The sequence below is a fragment of the Patagioenas fasciata genome, chromosome 12, assembly GCF_037038585.1.
Source record: "Patagioenas fasciata isolate bPatFas1 chromosome 12, bPatFas1.hap1, whole genome shotgun sequence".
NCBI lineage: Eukaryota > Metazoa > Chordata > Aves > Columbiformes > Columbidae > Patagioenas > Patagioenas fasciata.
In genome coordinates this window covers 22,229,525-22,247,042 of record NC_092531.1, presented here as the reverse complement: position 1 = coordinate 22,247,042, position 17,518 = coordinate 22,229,525, and the positions used below count along the sequence as shown (strand labels likewise).

General features: G+C 38.9%; 1 protein-coding gene across 1 annotated transcript in view; it reads right to left on the bottom strand.

The window, feature by feature from the left end:
• IL16 (interleukin 16) overlaps positions 1-17,518 on the bottom strand; it is a 30,280-nt gene that overhangs the window by 866 nt on the left and 11,896 nt on the right. Inside the window, exons 5-19 of the mRNA XM_071814050.1 lie at positions 16,967-17,109; positions 15,873-15,983; positions 14,406-14,520; positions 14,125-14,198; positions 13,820-14,033; positions 12,757-12,874; positions 11,475-11,607; positions 10,499-10,586; positions 9,255-9,730; positions 6,624-6,765; positions 4,399-5,491; positions 3,717-3,894; positions 1,977-2,078; positions 1,045-1,297; positions 17-142 (exon numbers count right to left, since the gene is read on the bottom strand). Coding sequence (XP_071670151.1) covers positions 17-142; positions 1,045-1,297; positions 1,977-2,078; positions 3,717-3,894; positions 4,399-5,491; positions 6,624-6,765; positions 9,255-9,730; positions 10,499-10,586; positions 11,475-11,607; positions 12,757-12,874; positions 13,820-14,033; positions 14,125-14,198; positions 14,406-14,520; positions 15,873-15,983; positions 16,967-17,109 — 3,366 coding nt within the window. The remainder of the gene's footprint in view (positions 1-16; positions 143-1,044; positions 1,298-1,976; positions 2,079-3,716; positions 3,895-4,398; positions 5,492-6,623; positions 6,766-9,254; positions 9,731-10,498; positions 10,587-11,474; positions 11,608-12,756; positions 12,875-13,819; positions 14,034-14,124; positions 14,199-14,405; positions 14,521-15,872; positions 15,984-16,966; positions 17,110-17,518) is intronic.

Sequence of the window (17,518 nt, the reverse complement as noted above, 5' to 3'; positions counted from 1 at the left end):
ATTTATGTGTGTTTACCTTTAAATATTCTGTTGATGATGATGGGTTTATCTCCGTGAACAGAGCCCTTCCCTCCTTCCAGGCTGAATCCTAAACCAGCAGGTGTTTTCTCTAGGGTTACAGTGCAGATTGTATCTTCATTTGCTGGAAACAAATGGAAAGTTAGCAGATGGGCACCACACAGTCTGGAAAGCCAAAACATCTGTTACAAAAAATGAACTTCCGTTTTGCTTGTAAAGGCACCATAAGCTGCCAAATGAAAGAGAAATCTCTAGTTTTTAATTCCCCATTTTGTTATTGTAAAGCCCTCTGGGAAGCTGGGGAGAAAGAGTTGAGTTTGAATTCATGGCAAAGAGGAAATATAAAAATGAAAGCCAGTGACATTTACTAGAATTAGAAAAATCTGTTCAATGAACAGAATTTAAGGTAAACATATTTGTCTTTATGTTAGTTATGAAATTATTATCAAATAAAAAGCTGTGAATGTTTATTTGCAGTATGAAAATAGAGCTACAGATCTCTAGGTTATGCTTTAGAAAAACAAAAAACGCACATAAATATTTTCAGAATGTGACAGGTTCTGTAAAAATCTGACCTTGCTGTGTTTCATATGTAGTCATCTGCTATGTTAAACAATAGCACATTGTTTGTTCAAACAGAAATTCTCTTTCACAGAGAAGAAGTCTGGTAAACTAGTATCTAATAATATTAGAATAAAGAATCACTGTTCACTGAGTTGTGATTATATCTTCAATTAGATGTGTTATTACAATAATAAACGTTGTATGTCTACAGACATTTATACAGAGGATCCCATGTTTTTTTTCAGAGGGTTCCTTTATTTTAGAAATCTGTTAAGTCTTTCCCTTTCCAACAAAGTTATTCCAAACGTCAGCTTCAGGAATGTTTTATTAACTGTGCTGTCTTTAATCGTGGTTCTCAGATTTACACAACCAACGCTGAGCTCCTTTATGAACGCCCAGGATTTCAGGAGGTGAGTAAACACTGGACAGGTGGGGGCTGCAGGGTGACGCCGCTGAACTTACCAGACTCTCGTGAGGCATCACTTGCTACTGAAGATGTACTGGAGTCAATTGAAACACTGAGATTTTTTTCTCCATCTTTAGCTTTTCTGGTGACAACAACAGCTTGTCTGGGTTGTCGAGCCTGTCGCATGATTGCTGAGGCATCGTTGTGAGTCGCACCTTTCAGGGACTTTCCATTAATGGATAGTACTTCATCACCTTTCTGAATAGTTCCCTCCTGAGACGCTAGTCCATTGGGAAACACTTTGTGAACCTATTGAAGAGCCCAGTCAGCACACACACACACGCAAGGAAAGAGAGAAAAAAGGACAAATAAATAGATCACTCAGTTAATACATTTTACCACGTGCATTTTCCATTCTTTGCCAGGAACATGTTGCTTCTAGTGAGTTTCAGGACTGAGGGCTGAATACATTTGTACAGAGAAGTTCTCCTGGGTACAGCCCTCCTCAAGCAGCTTGGCAATCTCCTTCACCCCAGTCTCAGATGGCCAAGGCCTTGCTGCCCATGGTACGTACCTTCCCTATACTGCCTCCTGATCCCTCACTGCTCTGCTAGTGGGACGAAGGCGGCACGAAGCTGGTCTCTAGCTTCCAGGTGTCTTACACATCTACACGCTCACCTCATTCCTCCTGACCACCCTGCATGGTCTTCTAGAAGCATGTGAATAAGGTGTTGGTTACTTTCTGCTGAGGGCTATGTGTTGTTCTTGCAGAGCTGTTGGGGGACACCACTGCCCATCACCTGAAGAGGGCAGCTCTGGGCACAAGGATCCTGTTTTCACCCATTAAGACCATGATTCTTCTGAGTCTCAGTACAGCTGTCTACTTTGATTATGCCAAAACCTATCTCTGTAGTAGAAAAGCAGTAAGTTATAGATTTTTAGATCGAATAGTTGCCTTTGGAGTATTTTTAAGAAAGCTGCTACTTACTGTTATCACTTTGTTTTCCAGGTCAATGCCCCCTGCCAGGCTGAATCCAAGCCCGGTATCTTCCTCTTTGTGCAAAATTGTAACATGAATGTCATCAAATTCCTAGGCAGAGAAAGAAATAATGTCAAGAAGTTCCCAACAGATATGTCAAGATGATTGGAAAATCAGCATCTCTTCTTTTTGTCTATTGTGTATTTTATAATGATACTTAGTGGCATAAGCATAATACTGAGACATGTTTAGTAATTGGTTTCTATCAAATTTACCTGTCAGTTACCCATTTTTATAAAACATTAGTTTGTGTCTAAAATTGTTCTGGTTTGGTAAACAGGTTATCAGTTGGATCTGGACCAGGAATTGAATGATATGAAAGAGTATAGATATCAGGTACTGTAGAAACAGAAAATATTGCTGAGACATATTAGAGGACCTTTTCATTGGAAAAGTGGAAGAAGAATCTGGCATACAACTCACGTGGATATGTGTCACAGCTTAGAAATTGCTTTTCAGTCTTATTTTTATTTTTTAGCCATGTTCTAGTAGTGGGTAAACTGTCTCTGACAGTGTTGTACCCAAGACGAGTTTATATAGGGTAACAACTCCTGTTTAACCAAGTTTCCTAAGGAACCTCATGACCACAATTTTGCAATCATGTTCAGTATGAGAGCAACTGTAGTTGCATCTTTTGATAGGGTGTCATTTCCTTCCACAATCGAATCCATCCACAATAGAATTCGATTGTGGAATTTCCTTACACGATTGAATCAAATTTCCTTCCAAATCGAATCTGGGTACCTGTTGCTCAGAGATTGCCCTGAAAGTTCCATGAAAACAGGTGACTTAGTATGAGACTAATGTCCCATTGAAGGTAACATTGCAACAGAGCTTTTACTGCTCATCAGACCAAAAACATTGACTTGGGATGTCAACAAGAAACAGAAATTGACACAAAACTCAGCTTTTGTAAATCCTGCTCGTCAAACTGCTTTTGTTTGCAACACACTGGCCAAGTTTGATGTAGTCCGTAAGAATCTGTCTGACATGAGGATATGTCTAGCCAGCACTCTGCAAGGCAGAGATGAATTCGCTGCTCACGCTCTGTGTGGTACAGACACGAACCAGGACTAACTGGGGACACGTGCCACTGCTGCCAGCTAAGGGGCAAAAACCATATTAACTCTGGTTTGTTGGTGCATTAATGCAGTTATGCTGCTCTTTCACAGCTTGGAGTGTCTTACCACCACCAGCATGCAGCTGCCAGCAGAAGCTGAACTGTTTTCAATGCAGAGTTCTGGATGTTATCTGCTTTTTCTTTTAGTGTGAGCAGTCTTAAAGTCTGGAATGCACGTATTTAACCTTCATTTTGACTTATTCTGAGCTTTATCACAATTTTAGATGAACCCAGTAAGACTAAAGATTGCTCAGTATCCCAAAAATGAGGCATTGAGTATCTCAGACTGGCAACTCAAATGAAAAGAAAGGCCTCCAAAATATCAATACCTACTTCTGCATGCACTGACCTCACCTGCTGAATAACTGCTATCCCATTAGATAGATGGATATTACTCTTGCTTAGTTGTCTTTCGAAGACTTCTTTGAGATTTTTGAGCTAACCATTACTACTGGTACATATTGAGATGACTGTTTTACTTCTTATAATATCAAGTTGCAAAGATTAACCAAACACATCCACTCCACAGCTTTCTGAAACACTTGCACAAAGAGAAAAAGCAGATTTACCTTTAAGGTTGCTTCATCTAGCGATTTGACTTCCTCTATAAGCTTTGCTAACTCCTCGGGGGACAGCAGGGAGATGACGGACTGCCCTGACGTGCCGGATGCTTGAGGTGAGCCACGTTCCTGTTCCTCTCTCTCGCTGTCTGCTAGGCTTGCAGTATATTCTCTCAACTCGGAGAGGCTGCCCCGTGGTGACAAGAATAAAAAAGGCATATTAGTTATGAAAGAACATACCCACAAAAGCATAGCACAATTTTGAGGCAGTGCTCTTTTGGTCTTATCAGCATTTAATTGGGGTGGTAGCTCCTATAATAAAAATTGTGATAGATACAAATGTAAATTAATCATGTTAGCCTAACAGAAGGAGGATCTATCAGATAAAAGAATAGGAATAATCAGGCGCCAGGCAAAACCAGATTTAAATCTCCTTTATCATGGAGATGCTAGAAATATTCCTCCTTAAGTAGGAGGAAGCTTGAAATACACATGCACTTATATAGCACAAATGAAAAATCAGCATAACAGTCATGCGAGTCATCCAACCTTCGTGCTTTAAAAAGTTCTTGACTTAGTCTGTGCTTTACTACTGTCTGCTACTGCCTTAGAATCTTAATCTATCCATGGATCAGCACAGATTCTCAACAATGCTGACCTGCAAATCTGATTTTTAAATATGGTATCTTACTTCAGTGAAAATCCAGTGTCCAGGTGGTGATTCTCACTTGTAGGTGAGCGTGAAGTCCCATCCTCCTCCACGGAGGACTGAGACAATGTGTCCAGAGTCTCCCATGCGCTGTTTCCAGAAGAGACTGGAGACTGAGGAAGGCAAAGCAAAGATTTCATTAAAGCAGATGACACCTGGCTACTGATGGAATAGATTTTGCTACACTTCTCAGCATACGGCTTCATCATCTCACAAGACTGGGACGCAGTAAGTGGGAAGCTTCGTGATCTTAGGCTGTGCGCTTTCGCTACTGATACAAGATGAGGAGTTGCAACAGCTTCTGTAGTTAAGAGACCCAAGGAATTGTCAGCGTTGGCATCGTTGCTTTTCTCTGAGCCAGCTGCAGGGACCTCCCTGGGAGAGGAAGATCTGTCCAGGCTCTTGGTACCTGTGACCACAAATGACTTAGACTGTGGGCTTGTTTCACAATGCTGGAGAAAGGCTTGGCTTAAATGGGCCGGAGCCACTTCTGACCCTGTTGCAGTGGGACAGGGTTCTTTCTGGGCTGATGGTTTCAGGCTAAACCTTCGGTGTATTTTCTCAGGTGACTGTGGAGCACTCAAGGATTCAAATGAGCTTATTCTTTGTTTTATTGATGATCCCCTAGGAGAGACACGGGATAAGCTGGATTGCCTTTCTTTGCTGGAAACACTCTCGAGGTCAGGAGGACTTTGGTCTGACTGTGCTTTCAGGTCTGAATTTGCTTTCCTCAGTCCCTTCAGACTTTGGCGAAACCAGGCTGGCTTAGGTGCAACAGGAGGACCCTTTTTCACGCTGTCATTTTCGTCGGATTTTAGCACTTTTGAGCTGACTATTTCTGACTCTGATTTCTTCAAAACTGTCTCCGAGCTGCTTTGATTTTGATTCTCTTTATTTGTGTCGATGCCAGGTTGCAAATCTAAGTGGACGTTGTCTTCACTCATGGTAGGGTTAAATAAGCTTTTTATGCAGTCAGAAATTTTAACCCAAGGGTCTTCTGTTGTTGTATCAAGACTATAATCTACCCGTGCTTGTCTTTTAAGTATAGGCCTTTGTACTGATGAAAGTGGACACCCTGTATAAGAAAAACATTGATTATAAAAAAGTCTCCTTCTCTGTCCCTTATCTATGCATTGTTATTAATTCATTAAATTTGAATTTAGTTCAATCTTCCAATAGGTATTTTTTAAAGCTTCTGAAAAGTTTAAACCTTTCCAAAATTCACATCTCTTGATCCACAAGTTCCAGTTCTCAACACTGAAATTAACTGAAAAACAAGGTTCTTCTGTGCTTATATTCAAAATCTCTTTTCTAAAGGGCCTGCAACTTCTAAAGGTAACCTGAAGTTCTGGAATGTTGAAGTCACAATATAGGATATAACACTTAAAACAAGAAGACTGAAATTAGTGTTGTTCACAGCCTTGTGAAAAAGTTGGTGTTACAGTAAATTCTTTTTAAAAGTATTTTCTTCCTTTTGTACCTCTATGAGTATAGGCCACTCTAAGAAGACTCTCCTCTGAAGACCTTTGATCAATATTTATGCTTCCTTAAATTTGTGCAGGCATTTCATGTTGCATTTTCTAGCAAGTAAAAACCTAATTGTCAAGTAGGAATATTTTTAACATCACTGACTGATTAAGCATTTTAATGTCAGCCGTGATAGAGCTGAAGGGCAGCAAACTGTTGTTTGTGCAGTTACACAGCTACTGTTATCTGTTTCAGTATGAATAAAAATATTTTTTAAGGTAACATTTTTTTAAATGATCTGAGCCAAAAGTTATAGAATTACTTACAGTTTAGGTTGTAAGAGTTGTCTAGTTCCCTTAACACTAGGTTTCCTTAATTCTAACTAGCACAACAAGATACTAACTTATTATCAGCGGTTTATACCATTGCAAAATTTGAGCCTTGAAACTATGCATAAAAATGTACTTTAGAAACGCTAAAACTAACCTTTTAATATAAAATTTTCAATATAAATAAGGAATTCCGCCTGGAGAAATACAGCAAGGATATGCCTATCCACTAACGTAAATTCTTAAAGATTAATCAGTAATTTGAAATCTCATCTGCTCACCATAAAATTTACAGATAGGGGTTGAAGTCTACAATTAAAGAGGACTGTGAAGTCAGCTTGATACCCAGTTTGGAATCCAAACTGAACGCTAGGTTCACCTGCAAAAAATATTCTATGGAATTAAACGTACCTGAATTTGCTTTCCTCTCTTGATCTCTGCCCGCTGGACCAGTGGCGATGCGGCCGGTACCACACGCTGTGGGAGAAGTGGTGAAGACACTCTGGGTTACATCAGTTTGATGTCTCTCTAGCGCTGGTTCTCCAGCTTCCTGCTGAACAAACAGGAAATAGAAATGTGACAGAATGTAATCATGCAAACCACACCATGTATGAATCTGAAAAAATATCATTTGTTTCTAATCTGAAGAGAAATATTGAATAGAAGTCAAGCTTTCACTTCTGCTTGGGAAGCAGTCCTCATAGGACTTAATTTATTCTGTGTTTGAAGAGTGCTGGCGTGATACTTTATGGTTCCACTTGTAAACAGATTGTGGAGAGAATGCAATTACAATCTCAAAAAAATAGTACTAAACCTTATCATAAGCTAAAAGACTGCCTACTATAATTATCTTTTTTTAGAAAAAAATCAGCTGTTCAGTAGACTTTTGCAAAGCAGTCATGCAAATTTCCTCTAACTTCTTGTTAAACTATCTTTTCTGTTGAAGCTTTTTGCCATTAAGCACCAGCTAATTTGTTGCTGCAGTTTCAGAGCTCTCCCTTTCTTGTTTTTGGCTGGAAACAGGGTGAGAGGATTAGTTTGAGGTTGCAGTAAATGCCGCTCTCAGCATCAATAAAATGTAATCTGGAATTTGCCTTTGTAGCCAATGATACCGAGTTACCATCTGCTCTGCTCTGACACTGGACATTCTGCTATGTAGTTAAGCTCCACAATTACTAACAGGAACCAAAACCAAACAGCATAGAGAGTGAAGGTCTAGAAACAAACAAGATTGGCTTGAAAAAATTAGTGATCGAACAAGTTCTTAGATTGTTGGTTGGTTTTGATTTGGTTTGGTTATTTGTTTGGCATTTTGGGTTTATTTTGGTTTGGAGACGTGTTTGTTTGGTTTGGGGGTTGGTTTGTTTTTGTAATGTGGTGGTGTTTGTTATGTAGTTTTCATATTCTAGGAAAAGCTTTCTCCATCCCCCGCTTACTGGGGTCTTCCAATAAAGCTGGGCTTGTGTTCTATTGCTGTTGGATATGGGTGTCAGACGGTCAGTAAATAAAGTAGCTAATTTGGAAGCACTAGTAACAGACAGTTTGGTCTTTGCTCTTCACTGATGGCAGTTATACCTTCCTTTTTATTGATGCAGTTTAAAGCATAGCTGAAAATATCAATTAAGCATTCTTGGTTCTGTAAAAACAACCTTACAGCCTGCAGAACCCCCAGATACAGTGCATGCAGGCCTTAAACTGACTAATATGAAATGTTTCTGGAATAAAGGTGAAAAAAAAAAGGCAAGCAGTAATAAAATCTTCTCTTACTGACCTGAAATACATTCTGACAAGAAACCCTCTCTCCTGGGGACTTAAAGGAGCTGTTGCCCTGGGATATACAGACTTACTAGAAGAAGTTATCTGCGTTAACAGAGCTTGACTTTTCATAGACTTCGTTGATCTTGATTTATTTTTTCTCCTTATCATTTAGAATAAGTGAGTACCGAAGAATAATAAGTTGCATGCAGTGATAAGTTGAACAAGTAGGTAGTTGCCAGAATTTTACTACAGAAAGTTGATTTTCTGGTAGCTGTTGATGAATATGTTTGTATTGCTCTCTTTTTAGGGGATGGTAATCGTGTGACCTTACCTGAGGTGCTGGATCAAAGCTTTCTTGGATATTAACATTATACTTGGACTTCAGTCTGAGCTGTGTCTTTTTATTTTGATCTCTGCATTTTGGGAACTGTGTGGGGTTTTGGTTGCATTGCATTGAGATCTGCTTGTCTCTGCTGCTGTATTACTAAACCCAGGGGAAAGAGGTTTCTTTTTTAAACAAACCACAACTTCATTTCAGCGTGCAGATCTCACAATCCCTCACACTCATGCAAATGTGAAACAGCCTTTCTGATCTATCTTAGGTGAGAGGGAACTGAAATTTAGTAACGCACAAATACATACTTAGCTTTGAAATACTGTAGCTTATCAACAAATATGTGTATGCCTCGCAATTTAAATGAGTTTATTTACTACCTCCTGGTCTCTAGAAATGTATGTGAGCCCAACACTACCTGCTGCACATAATGTTAGTGCTTTCTTCCAACCGAAATCCACCACCGTAACGAACAAGCTGTTTCGTGACTTCTTAGCTTCATAAATGATTTGCCTCTCTAAGTGTTGAGGTTGGGATCAACCATACCCAGATGACATCAGAGGCTGTGCAACCCCCTCCAGTGCCAGCCCAGAGCCGAACTGGAACCAGAAAGGGTCCACTGGTGGCACTTGTTCATTAGGAATGACAGGGAGGGACTCAAGTTCATTCTCGCTGCTGCTCTCACTGGGATTTTAACTCAGATTCCTTGATATGAAAGAAAATTTCCTTCACTTTTCTGCATTCTGACCTTATTTTGAACATCATATTTTGACCTAAACTGGGTTCACTAAGGCACATACTTGAGCCTCATTCCCTTCGCCCAGTTCTCATATATCCACGCATACTTCCTCTTTCTTCCCTGCTTTTTTTCCTGCCATTATACAAAGTCACTTTGCCTTCCTCTGTCCCCACTTCACAAATACTCAAACACAAGAGAAATGTGGCTTTACCTGAACACTTGCAGAAGGTGATACAGCCGCTTCGGATACAAGCTTTTCTTTTCTGTCTACGTTACACTGGTCATTACATGTACAGTCTTGCTTAAAGTATTTTCTTGGTGGAGGTTTGGGCTTTGATGATTTAGGTTTTCTAACGAGGATCTCTGATGATTTCTTAGCATTTTGCAAGGGCTGACCTCTCTCACTACAAGTAGGAGGGGAATTTCTCTCTGAGTTGTTACCGGACAATGAGTACAGCAGGCCAGGCTGTCTGGTGATGGGTACATCAAGGCTATGTACTCTTCCTTTCAAGTCGGTCAGTTGGTACCCAGCGCTGTTGCTACATGAGGACCTGGGGTTGTAGCTGCTGTCACTGCTGGAGCGGGTCATTAGCTTCTGTGTCCTGCGGTTGCAATAAGCAGCGTTCCTTTCAATATGTTTTTCACACGGATGTCTCCCATGCCAGCTCGTTTCTAGTTTTTTAACACCTGTATCGGGAATATGTTCAAAACATCTGTTCAGATACATGCAAAGTGCTCACTGCTAAGATTCAGCTGATTAAATTTGCAGCTAATACCACCACCAGTGGATGCAAAGGTGTGATTTATGCACTAAAGGCTTGCAGATTGAAGAGTCAAGAGTTACATTCTTGGACAGCAAAATAATGTTACATTTTCCCCATAGATATAGATATATATATCTATATCTATATATCTATATATCTATATATATCAGCAGTATAGTTTTGCTGATGATGATTCTGTTACCTTTGGTCCTTTAGAAGAAATGAGGATGCTAAGAGGAATATCATTGCAATATGTTACTGTGAGAGGATGTCACAGCTGAACTGGGCAAATAGCTCCAAACATGACTGCATATGCCTTTCCTCAGAAGGGGATTTGTCCCCAGAACATCACCTGCACTGTGCAGTTCCTTGTTATCATGGTCCTGTCACCTGCTGACAATTGTTTGAAAAGCTTTAAGCAGAAGTTATGAGCTGGAAAGGATGAGAAAGAGCAAGAGGCAGTTTGCACAGAAATTGTTGCTGACGATCAGCCAGGTGTGGGCTTTTCTCATCACTGTGGTAATGTATCTTAGGAGGCACTTTAGGAGCACTGTCCTGTGAGGTTTCCTCCTCTTCCTTTCTGCTCTGGGTTACTTGACTGTTACCAAGGGTTCTAACACACCGTGTACTCACCCTGTCTGTCTTTTAAGTCAAAATTACCATGTCTCAATGAATGCATTTCTTCCCTTACCTTCAGTACTCCATTGATGTCTCTCCTTTCCAAATCTGTTGTTTTCTACAGCTTGTGCCACAGCTTCTTTTAGCTGTTGCTCAGACACCTAGGAAATATTGTGCCATTATACTCTCAAGAGATTGCTGTGGGGTGAGTAACACTTAAACATTTATTGCTTTCACAAAGATTTCCAAGTCCTGCAAGTTCTCTAATGGAAATGAGTGGACATAGCTATACCACACATCAGCTAATTTTAAAGCTAAGTGCACACCATTAGATTTGTATATATTCCAGTGGAGCTAAAGTATATCTCTGGATTGCTGTTTATATCGGTTTTTAGATAAAATGAGATCTCTCCAAGATAAATATTCTTTTGCATATTTCACTGTGAATGGAGTTCTGGATTTATCAGTATAATATCATTTAATACTATGTTTCTATTATCATTTATGCAACAATTTAAACTTGATAATCATTTATACAGTATTTGATGTTGGGAAGCATTTTGCAGAAAAATCTTGCAAGAATAAAATACTTGAATATTAATTTAACTACAAATATTGGCTGGGCAAGACCTAAATTTTAATTACTGAAAGATGGGTATATTAACATTTATTTGGGGTTTTTTTGGTTTTTTTTTTTGAGGGCAGTATATTCCTCCTTTCAAATTATTTTCTTATTATTCGGAATTCTTTCTTGAATAAGATATATATATTCATTTATTCCTTATATGGTATTTCTGTAGGTTCCTTATTCACAGCGTATGAAACTCATGCAAGACTGTCTGCAATGATCTTTACATTTTACATGATCGTATTTAAGACTTTTTCAAGATTATATTTCAGGTTTGTTTGTATGCAACACTGCTTGTAAAGAGATCAGCGTCTTTTGTTATCAACATTTTCCCACCTCTTTTAGATTAGTTCCTGCTCCATCACTGAGTCTTAGTTCTCAACGTGTGCTTTATCAAAAGGCAGAAAGAAGAGTCTGCTACCTGTGGCTCAGGGTGTCTGCTGATAATAATCTGCACCGCACCAGGATTGCAATGGCTTAGCACAGCGTAAACTTCATTGAGAGTTGTATTTTGTACTGAAGTTTCATTAATTTCAATAATTTCATCTCCACACCTACAGAGATGTTAAAAAAGAGAGGATGTAAACAAAACAGATTTTCTTTTCCTCTCAACCTTGCCTCACCCATGTGCATATACACAAGCAAATTCATGTGGTTGACCTTTAATTCAATCACAGATTAACCATTGTATGTCTCTGTTCCTGTTAGAGAAAATGAAATGAGAATGAGCTGGATGTCAAGGTTTTTGATACAACTGCCTTGTTGCATGCAACCTTTGAGCTTTCTTCAGCTATTCTCACTTTGTGTCTGATCTTTCTGCTGTAGGCAGCTCAACTGCTGCTTCCACCTACATCTTCCTTCCTTCCTTTCAAGTCAATGCTTCACCTTTCCTGTCTTTATGGTCTGCTAGATTTATTTAAGGTCAGAAAAGATGTGTTTCTGCTACATATGAATGGCTTGTTAATAGAAAAATTCTACTGAGATGCCATAGTAATCCTGCTGACTGCTAGACTGAATCTTTCTAGGCAAAATCCAAATCAGGCCCACATGGAAGCTGAGGCTGCCCTTCTCTTCTCTACTGCAAATACCTACGTGCGTTAAGATTCATGTGATTCACATCATACAAATTTTCACATAGCTAAGACCGCAGTTCTCTCAGCTAAGGTCTTAGGCATGTAGAAAGGGGTGTTACAGAGCACCTAATATTAATCGAAAAGCCTTCATTGAAAATGCTGTGTTGTGTTCAATTCTAAATATGTTCAGCACTACTCATTGGTCATAAATCTTATGAAGTTAATTTCTACCTTTCCAGTAAAAGTAATTTCAGCAAATCTGTATTTCTATTAGGCAAGAAGTGATAGAATTTGAGCTGCTTGTGTCAGGAAAAACTGGCACTCAAACAAGCCAGAATATGTCATATGTTTGGGTTTTTCCAGATACTTTCTCATTTGGAAATCTCCTTCAGGAAGCATTCTATATGCTTGTCTAAGACCCCCAAAGCTTGCCATTATTGCCAAGAGACAATAATTTCACTGGGTTGTGATTTATTTGGAAACCTGATGTATCTTAAATATGCATGCTCAAACCCTCCGGTATGCTTTAAACCCAAAATCCTCAGAAAGCACAAGCAGGTCAAAAATGAACCCATAAAATAAAGCAATGAATACCTTGTGGTTTAAGACAGACACTCTTTCTCATCCTACCTGAGTCTCCCATCCATATGTGCCACTGAGCCTGGTGAGAGGGTGTGAATAAAAATCCCCGAAATACACTGGAAGTAGGGAATGCTACATAACCCGATCCCAAGGCCAACACCTGGCTCTGAAAGAATAATTAAAAATAAAAAAAAAACAAACATTGGAACATTAGAGAGAACTTTTTAAAAGCTGTCTTCAATTTAATTAGTTTTCTCTATGCAAACTAGATATTCAGTATTAAATCGTTCAATATTAGCTGTTACTCCTACTGCTTTTATATTTTTTGGGTTTTCTTTCTATTTTTTTGTTCCCCTATGATTCAATTGAGTGCACACCAATATTGTTTGTGGAGTTCCAAAATCTGGTTTGCAATTCATCACAGACATAATGCAAAGCAGGTTTATTTTGCAAAATATCTGTAATTGCAGAAGAATTCAAATGACTTTACAAGGAGACTGAATAAAGGAGGAAAAAAAATTGAGGAGGAACAAAAAGTAAGGAGAGAAAAAAAAAGTTACACATGTGTGCCTATTGTTTGCTGTATCATCTCAATCCTCTTTCTGTTTTGTATAATACAGTTTAAGATTTTTGTGAATTTACCCTTTTTGCTCTGGGCAATCACTCTGGATCCCACATTGTGTTTGGTAAGTCACACTGTTACCTCTGAGAGACTTTGCTTTGTTTGTTGCTTTGATGTTCCCATGTTTAAAAGTTTATTTCATTCTGCCAGTGGTTGGTTATAAATGGAAGGTGGTGACAATTGGAGAGGAGGTAAAAGAACTACCAGAAGATATAGATATGTATTTTATTTGGTTTTGAGCCTTTTCAATAATGAAATGGGCTGCTTGCATAATTATTGGTGGGCTGCATAATCTACTTAATAACTGGTAGCTGTTGCCAAGAAATATACTTTCTCACACTTAGTGCATTGACGGGCACCAAGATCTGATTTAGGGTACTATAAAAACTTAATTCAGGAAAGGAATCAGGTTAGTGAGGAAAGACATTCAGAGAGCAACCAATCAATCAGTGCCTTGTTTGCCAGTGCTCAGTTAATTTTACCACTTACCTTTGTTTAGGGTAACTTCCATTATGACCCTGTCATTGGGCTTTGTGGCACTTAATGAGAACGCTGCCCTTTCTGAACTGAAAGAGCTGTTTTCTTTGGTTATGCATGTACTGGAGTTCAGTGAGTGACACAAGTGGGGTGACAGACAACTGGAAGCAGAATGAGGTGGGCTGAAGCTTGTCCTGACTGTAAGTGTCAGAAGACCCTTTTTGGCCTGCTAGAAAGAAAAGGGAATGAATGAATCAGTTGAGTTCACGTGCACATTGTGTGCAGACAGAAATTGTGCTGGAAGAACAGTACGTAACCTTGAATTTTTGTAAAGCATCATAATGTGTTAATCCATGCATGGATTCTCCATTCAGTTCCAGGATTTCATCACCTGTTTTTAGAGAAAAAAATGTACTGTGTTACTACTACTGTATTGTGCAGTAAGTTACATGATACATAAATGTACACAAAAAGAGTCTTACAAACACAATAATGGATGCAGGTGTAGAAGTCACTTATGGCTCATTTCAGCTTCACTTTAATCTTTAATTCTTTGGGAATCTGGAGTGAGAAAAGGGAGAAAAGAAGGATTTCCCACCTTCTTGTAGCCTTCCATCAGCAGCAGCAGCTCCACCAGGAAAGATGGTTTTGACGTAGATGCCTATTGGTCCATAAATGCTGTCTTTCCCTCCAACAATACTGAAGCCCAAACCCTAATTTATGAAGAAAAACAGCGTGTGAGAGCCCATGTTCAGTTCTCATAATGATTCGTTCACAGTTTCTTCTGCGTTACCTATGTGGGCAGCATTAACAAATGGAATAGCATAATCCATTAAAAAAGAGTTAACTGCATACCAGTAGTATAATCAATTTAGAATTTCGGCAGAATACCCTCATGATTTGCTTTTTGTTTGCTGCAATCAATTCATTATTACAAACACACAGGAAGGTGTCTAGTTTTTTTTTCCCCTTGATCCAACAGCAGCCTCGAGAGATGAATTTATCTGTTCTTCTCCTTAATATTCTCTCCCATAAATGAGTCTGATTAAAAAAAAAAACACATGAGATTCTGATATTTCTACTGATTTCAGACACACGAGTGGAGATGTCATGGAGATCTCTCTCTCTTACCCTCTACCACACAGAGTTATTGTATGTTGTCAATTTAAGCAGCACCAACAGACCTTCATAGATAGATACTTATCTACTTTTTTTGACCTTTTTTCCCTTATATAAAAATAAAACACCACCTGCTATCCTTAGAAGGATGTTACAAGACAAAGTCACGCCTCTGGAGCCATTTAGAGTCCCTCAAATGTAAAGTAAAAGTACTGTGCTGATAACATCCTAATAAACTTCCAAAATACAGAAAAGAAATAATTATTTTGTGAATTATGATGATGATCCTACTTCATGGAATGATACCTGAGGTTCATCTCACAGCTTAAATAGTTATAAATAAAATAGTAAATATTCTTACTGGAAAGGTTATTCATGAACAAATTCAGAGCCTTATCCAACAAGTTCAAAAGCTATGTGTTTATGTTCATAGCTTCTGTATTCTTCTTTTAAGCATATTATTCTGTCTTTCTCCAGGCTTTGTGGTCATTTGGTTGCTTGGTTGTTCTTGTTTTATTTTTTCAAATGTTTATTGTTTTTTATTGAGATCATGTGCATTCCTGGTAGTTGTTTTCCTTCTCAACAGAACTGCCTTTATGGCTCAACTCTGACTTGAAGAAAGCTTTGGGGTTGCTGTGTGAGTGCAACTTGCAGATGACACAGAGTTTATGATTTCAAGCCTACCTCCAGCTGCCAAAACAGGGCAGCAGTGAACCTCAGTGGTGGTGTTGGTAGCTTGATGTGGAGCTGTTATTAGAACCCGAAAACTGTGCTTTAGCAAAGAGATACTTCAGAACATGAACAAAAGCAAGTGAATGATAACTAATCACAAATTTGCAACCCAGAAGTAGCAACCTGAACACGTGAAGTCACTTCCCTGCACTTTGCAGTTTACATTTGTGAAATGGAGTAAAACTCTACGGTAAATCAACAGAACCAGTCTTACCTTCCCTTGTCCTTTCATCAATACGATGTTTGAGATTACTGATGCCTGTGAGCCGCAGGACGTGTGTACTAGTTGTGCAGTGCTTAGTGATCTAGATGGCCTTGAAATTGCCTGTGAACATTAAAATAATAATAATAATAATAATAATAATAATAATAATAATAATTTTAAAACCGCGCCAGAAATTCATAGACATGCATTAGGACAACTTGTTTACTTCAAATTTTCATGTTTATAACTAATGGTACTAAATATTTCTTTTAAAAAAAAAAATCAATTCTCTCTAATTTTCAGAAGCTGCTTGTTCAGGCAATAACTCACTGCTCACTGAAAGTGTCCTGCAGTAATTAAACTAGAGCAAAACTAGAATGTTGGCCATTGAAGTGGTGTGATGGTGTAGAAAGATGTGTTTGTGCTTCCACTTGCTTCTCCATGTCAAAATCCCATTTGTGGCCTTTAGGTATCCTAAACAAGTATTATCATATTTGCCCCTAAGAACTGAACTAAGAAACAAGAAATTCCAACCCCTTCCCTCATCTTGCCACTACATAACTTTATATTGGGACAAACACAACCTGATTTCAGCATTTCCCCCAAAATAGGAATTAGCGCTCACAAAAGTTCTTCAGACTGCGAAATACCCTCTACTGCCTCCATTAAGCTGTCACATAGGCTTCTTTCTACATCTGGAAGAAGTGAAGCACCTCCTCTTTGCTTGATATTCTAGGTAAGCAATTTCTCAGTGCTATTCCTACCTCCATTCCACAGATAGTGGATTTCTTAACTCCAGCCTCTGAGATTTGACCTATTTTAATGGACATTTAATGAAATATTTAATGAAAATCTCCTATTTCAACAGGGAATTGGGTATTACAAACTAATTTAAGCACTAACAAAAGTCGTTACCGAAAGCTGTTCATGAAGTTCATTGGGGACAGACTTAATCCATGCTCATTACAAACCTAAGAGAGCTCAACACCTTAAATGGAGCAAAGCGAAACTAACAGATGCCAAGGTGTGTGGAACAGCAGCCAGAATTTCAGAGTTTTGAAGGAGTTTTGTGCGGTTTTCAGGCGATTTCCTGCAACACTTACGGGGACTCTCCCTCCAGAGCACTCCAGCTGTTGGGAAAGAGATTTGCGGCTGGTGTTGAGGGCGTGGGGCTGCCTGTCCCTGAAGGGCACAGCTGGCCGGGGTGCTGTGCAGTCCATCTCCCCCATCCAGTATGGGTTTACACCTGCTTATTGCGGAGAGAGAGGCTGTGTTATTTTGCAAGTGATGGACATTTCTGCATATTCATTTTGTCAGGTAAATGCTACTTAGAAATGCTTTTCCTCCTGCAAATCTCTTGGTGAAGGGAGTGATCTTTTCAATCCATACTAGGCAGATAGCCGTTAATGTTAAATATAGTCAAAAGCAAACGTTTCCTACTGAAAAAGCATTGGCCTTTGAGAATATAACTTTAAAAAAACAAACAAAAAACAACAAAAAAAACCTCAAACAACAACAAAAAAACCACAAAACAAACAAACAAACAAAACCCCAAACCAACCAACCAAACACACATAAAATTGAATGCTTGTGCACAAAACACTATTGTAGAATATCGCGAATATAAATGCTGATGCTTTTACGTCTCAGCAATT